The sequence below is a fragment of the Monoraphidium neglectum genome, assembly GCF_000611645.1.
Source record: "Monoraphidium neglectum strain SAG 48.87 unplaced genomic scaffold scaffold01321, whole genome shotgun sequence".
NCBI classification, from domain to species: Eukaryota; Viridiplantae; Chlorophyta; class Chlorophyceae; order Sphaeropleales; family Selenastraceae; genus Monoraphidium; species Monoraphidium neglectum.
In genome coordinates this window covers 1-6,125 of record NW_014012307.1, presented here as the reverse complement: position 1 = coordinate 6,125, position 6,125 = coordinate 1, and the positions used below count along the sequence as shown (strand labels likewise).

Genomic DNA, 6,125 nt, shown 5'->3' with positions numbered 1-6,125 from the left:
CACGCACCCAGGGCCTCGCAGCAATCGCTGGCGTCCACGGGTGCCCCCGCCAGTCGCAGCCGCGTCAGTGAGGGTGCCAGCAGGAACGCAAGCCGCTCCACTGCAGCCGCGGTGAAATCGTGGGCTCCGGTGAGGTCCAGCGACAGGGACGCCACCGCTGCCGCACGGGGCTGCAGCCACGCGTGCACACGGCGGCTGCTCAGACGCGCCCGCACGCGCGACGAGCTAGCGCTGTGGTGCAGGCCACACCGTCCGGTGCTGCCGCTGCCCCCACTGCAAAGCACCGCCATTGAGCTGGCCGAGTTGGGCCGCTGCAGGGCCGTGTGCGGTGCAGCAGGTAAGCTCGGGGGCGAGCCGCTGCCCACCCACCCGCCACGCAGGGGCGAGGAGGCTGTCGCAGGGGAGCTGCCCAGCAGCGGGGACGAGCCGCCGGGCGGTGAAGCTGGCGTGCGGGGCGAAGGAGCAGGCGCGGCGCCGCAGCTGCCGCCGCAGCCGCTGGTGCCGGCGAGATCAACTGACACGCGCGATATGACGCCGTTGCGGCGTGTGTGCGTGCACTCGGCCTTGGCGTTCACAGTGATGTGGCGGAACAGTGGCCGCGGTGCACGCAGCAGCGACGCCCAGCGCTTGCAGACAAGCGGAAGCGCGGTGCGCAGCCATATGAAGGAGCGGTCGTCCAGCAGTGCCACGAAAAGCAGCCCCAGCACATCATCAGAGGCTCTTTCCATAGGCGCACACGCACAGGGCGGCGCTGCGTCCACGCCCGCCGCTCGGCCTGCGCAGCCTTTACACGTGTGTTTGTGCTGCCGCCTCAGGCCAGCGCGGGCAGCCCTTGAAAGGCTCTTGTCGCTGGGACACTGCTGATGCTGCGGCGCTTGCTGGTCGGGCGAAACCGACCGCTGCAGCCGGTGTACAGTGCGCAAACTGCGTTCACCTCCGCGTGGAGTATATAGAAAAGTTACAGTGATAACCACGCGCTTTCCAGTTCGGCTTATGATACCATACTGCAAGGCTGGGCTGATCAGAAAAAAGCCCCAGCAACAAAGTCGCGCTTAGACTAAAATGTCAGCTACGGCAATCGGTTTGTTCAACACAAGTTGAACGCGACGCGCAAGTGAGGCTACCTTTAGTATCGATCAACGCGTTCGACGCGCAGCTGGGCGCCCTCTACTCATCTACACCTCAGCAGTGTAGAGCTGCGGGATCAACTCGTGATTTGGACAGTATCAACCGTCCGCTGGCTTAGCGAGGGCCCACGGGCTCTGCATCACCGCCGGAGTGCCGGCGGCCGTCGACAGCGTCAGCGGCCGCCGCGCTTGCGCGTGCTCGGTTGCAATGGCAGCGGGGGAAGCTTTGTTTAAGCCATTCAGGGCTTTGGGCTACATCACAGACGATGTCCCCTTCGCCGTTCAGCGCCGTGGGAAGGAGGCGTATGTGACCGTCAGCGTCGGGCAGACGTGGCAGGCAAGCGGCTTGGGCTTTAACTTGCGCGCCTGCGAGGTTGTGCAATGCGCTACCCCAGCTGTTCTGGCAGTCAGCAGTGATAAGCCAGGCCATGTGTAGCACCACAACATGCCTGGAGTCTGGCTTGTGTATGTTTGCTCTTCTGGATGGCTTGGGCCGCCCCTGACTGGGACGTTGCTGCCGGACCTCCCCCACCCCGATTGGGCAGGTGTACAACACCGCCAAGCTGACATTAGTGATGGTGGGGCCTCAACTGCAGCGTGCAGTGACAGCCCTGGCTGTGAAAGGCGACCTTACATTTGCAGCAGCCGGCACCACCATCCAGGAGTGCAGGCGAATGCACAAGTGAGCGCGCTGACAGCCGCAGAGGGCGATGGTCGGCCTGCTTTGCCAGTGGTGGAGAGCGGTGCTCTAGCAGCGTTTGCAGCTGTCTGCTGGCAGCTGTCCTCTTTGCTGCGCCTGGGCTGCTGCGCGTTGGTGCGCTGCCCACCAGCGGTCGCTATACTGAAGTCCTCGGTTCTGTCCCTCCCCTCCAGGGTGGGGGAGTACCGCGGCCACGGCGCCCCCGTGCGCCAGATGCTGGTGCTGGGGGACGTGCTGCTAAGCCTGGGGGCAGACCGCCGCCTGCTGGTGTGGCGCATCGGGAAGCACGACTCGCCAGAGGTGAGCTGGGGCGCGAGGTGGCTGCTTTTGTTGAGGGAGCAGCCGACCCACGTGCGCTGCAGCACCAGCTGTTGAGGTAGCAGCTTGTTGCTTGGCATCCCAGGAGACGGGTCAAGGCGGCGTACCGCGCCTCGCTGGCGTACGCGGCACCTGTGCTCTGGTTTTGGGGGTCCACTGTGCCAATGCACTTCTCACCGTCGCGTGCATTTGTTTGAACAGGCATGCTGTGTGTGCACGCATGCGCGTGCACACACACACACACACACACACACACACACACACACGCGCGCGCGCGCGCGCCCGGGGAGCGCACGCGCGCCCGGGGAGCGCAATGCACACACACACACACACACACACACACACACACACACACACACACACACACACACACACGCGCGCGCGCGCGCCCGGGGAGCGCACGCGCGCCCGGGGAGCGCACGCGCGCACGCATGCACACACACACACAGACACACACACACACACACACACTCATACATACACGTGTTTGCGCATGCACACATATGCGCAGTTGTACGCACGCACACACTCACACGCTTGCTGTTTCGTTCTCCCACGAATGCGTACATGCATTACTCACATTCATGTAAACACGCATTGCCTTGACAGGTGACCATCGACTTTGAGGATGGCTTTGTGCCTGTCTGCCTGGCGCACCCTGACACGTACCTCAACAAGGTGGTGGTGGGGGGCGAGGACGGCCGCCTGCAGCTGTGGAACTTTGTCACGGCCACTAGGCTGCACACCTTCCCCGGCTGGTGAGTTGTAGTGGGTAGTGGGGAGCGGCCCAACAGGCTGCAGGCGTGCATCACTCAAGCAGGAAGGGGCTCTGGGGGGGCCGTGCCTTGCAGAGGACAACAAACATCGCACGGCGCTTGGCCCTGTTTGCCACCAACGTTGTCTGCGATTATAAACAGTGTGTGACAGTCACAGAACATTGTGTAAGCTGCTGCGCATCAGACACAACTGCAATTTTGCCCTGCCCCGCGCACTGACAACAGGGGCTCCCCAGTGCGCTGCCTGCAGCCGTCGCCTGCGCTTGATGTGGTGGGCGTCGGCCTGGCCGACGGCCGCGCTGTGCTGCACAACCTGCGTTTTGACGAGACAGTCGTGGCCTTTGATAATGCTGCTGGCGCGGGAACGGCCGACGAGCGCTTTGGTCCAAGGAGCAGCGCCAGCGCAGCGGCAGCTGTGGGCCAAGCGGGGCGGGCTGTGACGTGCCTCTCGTTCCGCACCGGCCCCGGGGTGCCCCTAATGGCGGCAGGCGGCGGCGCCGGCGTGCTGAGCGTGTGGAACCTGGAGGAACGGCGCCTGCACGGCTTGCTGCGCGACGCCCACGATGCGCCGCTGCTGTCGCTGCACTTCTTCCCTGGGGAGCCCCTGCTCATGAGCAGCGCCGCCGACAACAGCATCAAGCAGTGGGCCTTTGACGGCGCAGATGCTGCCGCACGCCTGCTGCGCTTCCGCAGCGGCCACGCGGCGCCGCCGAGCGTGGTGGTGCACTACGCGGAAGGCCTGCGGCTGCTGAGCGCCGGTGCTGACCGCGCGCTGCGCGTGTTCAGCTCCATCCAGGACCAGCAGAGCCGCGAGCTCAGCCAGGGCCACGCCGCGCGGCGCGCCAAGCGGCTGAGGCTGCGCGAGGAGGAGGTCCGCCTGGGCCGCATCGCAGCCCTGGCGGCGCAGGAGGCGCGAGAGAGGGACTGGGCCAACGTCGTCACCGCGCACGAGGGCGACGCCACGGCGTACACCTGGCGCCTCGCACACTTCACACTCGGGGAGGCGCGCCTCGTGCCGCCGCCCGCAGAGCTCGGCGGCCGCCCCGCGGCGCCCGTCACCGCCGTCGCCGCCAGCCCCTGCGGCAACTTTGGCGTCGTGGGGAGCGCCGCCGGCCGCGTGGACCGATACAACATGCAGAGCGGGCTGCACCGCGGCGCATTCTCCAGGCGCGCGCCTCGCGCCACGGGCGGCGCTGGTGCTGCGCCGGCGGCGCTGCTTCCCGCGCACGACGGCGCAGTGGCGGGCGTGGCGGTGGACGGCTGCAACCGGCTGCTGGTGACGCTGGGCGCGTCCGATGGCGCGCTGCGTGTGTGGGACTTCAAGCGCCAGGCGCTGGTGGGGGAGGTGGCGCTGGGCTGCGGGGCCAGCCACCTGGCGCTGCACCCCGGCAGCGGGCTGGCGGCGGTGGCGTGTGCGGACCGCGTGATCCGGCTGTTTGACGTGGAGGCCGCCAGGCTGGTGCGGCGGTTTGCCGGGCACAGGTGCGGCGGCCTGGGCGGTGCCTGGGTGATGGCGGCCTTGTGATGCGCAAGCGAGGGTGCTCATCTGCCGTGCGGGCACACATTTCGTTCCTGTACCCACTTCCTGGCAAGGCAAGCGCTTATCTGTCAGGACGCAGTTTTTCAGCAATTGCCTCAGGTACTGCAGCTGACGTGGCCGCCGCAACGCGCGGCAGCGCGACCCTGGCGGACGGCCCCGGACCCACCCTGCGCTCTGTTGCCCCCCCCCCCCGCCCTACCACCCGTCCTCACAGGGACCGCATCACCAGCCTTGTGGTGAGCAGCGACTGCCGGTGGCTGCTCAGCTCGTCACTGGACGGCACCGTGCGCGTATGGGACATCCCGGCGGGCACCTGCCTGCAGGCCATGGCCATGGGCTCGCCCGTCACCTGCCTCAGCCTCAGCCCCGGCCGCGACCTGCTGGCCACCACGCACGCCCACAAGCGCGGGGTCTTCCTGTGGAGCAACCAGCTCATGTTTGGCGACGCCGCGGGGGTCGCGGTCAACAGCAACAGGCCGGTGCCAGTGGCGCTGCCCTCCATCGCCAGCGGGTCGGGGGCGGACGCGCCGCGGCTTGGGAAGGCCAACCGCGGCGGTGCCGTTGGCATGGCCATTGACGGGCTGGACGACGCGAGCAGTGACGAGTTTTTGGGCGGCGGCGATGGCAGTGATGACGACGAAAGCAGCAGCAGCGGTGGCGGCAGTGAGGACGAGGACAGCACGCAGCAACAGCAGCAGCGGAAGCTGGAGCGGCGCCAGAGAAAGCAGGAGCAAGCGGCTGCTGCGGCGGCAGCCGCGGCAAGCGCGGGCCCGGGGGCCCCGGCATACGAGCGGACCGGCGCCGCGGGCGGCGGCGCCCCGACGCCGCTGAGTCCCGAGCTGGTGACGCTGTCGCTGCTGCCGCGCGCGCAGTGGGAGACGCTGCTGCACCTGGACGCCATCAAGGCGCGCTCGCGCCCCACACAGCCGCCCAAGAAGCCCGAGGCTGCCCCCTTCTTCTTGCCCACGGTGCCAGGCCTCGAGGGCAACCCGGTGTTTGACGCAGCGGCAGCGGCAGCGGCAGCGGCGGCAGCAACAGGTGGCAGCGGCGCCCAGGAGGCTGCTGCCCCCACGGCCGGAGGCGTCCTGGCGGGGTGGGGGGATGGCGATGACAGCGGCAGCGGCGGCGAGGAAGGGGGTGAGGACGGCGGCGAGGGCGAAGCCGCAACTGCAGCAGTGCGGGCAGCACCGGGCTCGCGCGTGCTGCGCACCAAGCCGTCCGCCCAAGCGCAGCCGGTGGGCACGTTCCTGCGCCTGCTGCGCGCGGGCGGTGACGCAGGGGATTTTTCCTCGTTCATGGGCCATGTGCGCGGGCTGTCCCCCGCTGCGCTGGACCGTGAGCTGCGCGGCATGGTGGTGCTGGAGGGCGCGGGCCAGCGCGAGGTGGCGGACGTGGGCCTCCTGCTGGGCTGCCTGGAGGCTGAGGTGGCGGCGGCGCGCAACTACGAGTTCTGCCAGGCCCTGCTGCGGCACGTGCTTGCGGTGCGCGGGGTTGGGGGTCCGGGCACGCACTTGGGGTGCAGGGGCGGCCGCGGGCAGTGGTGGCTGGGGGTGACAGTAATGCCAGTACCGCACCCTTTTGACTGCCATTTTCGCTGTGTGTGTCTCAGCAACCAATCACTACATCGCTGTCCCCCACCCACATCTCCTGGCCCTGCCTTCTGC

At 68.0% G+C, this 6,125-nt stretch overlaps 1 protein-coding gene across 1 annotated transcript; it reads left to right on the top strand.

The window, feature by feature from the left end:
- Window positions 1–1,801: 1,801 nt before the first annotated feature.
- On the top strand, window positions 1,802–6,021 carry MNEG_7463 (WD repeat-containing protein 36; the record flags this gene model as incomplete). The annotated part of the gene is made up of 6 exons (XM_014044062.1): window positions 1,802–1,809; window positions 2,001–2,127; window positions 2,755–2,903; window positions 3,147–4,403; window positions 4,676–5,942; window positions 6,019–6,021. The coding sequence occupies 6 exons, from the start codon at window positions 1,802–1,804 to the stop codon at window positions 6,019–6,021; spliced, it is 2,811 nt and encodes a 936-aa protein (XP_013899516.1).
- Window positions 6,022–6,125: the final 104 nt, after the last annotated feature.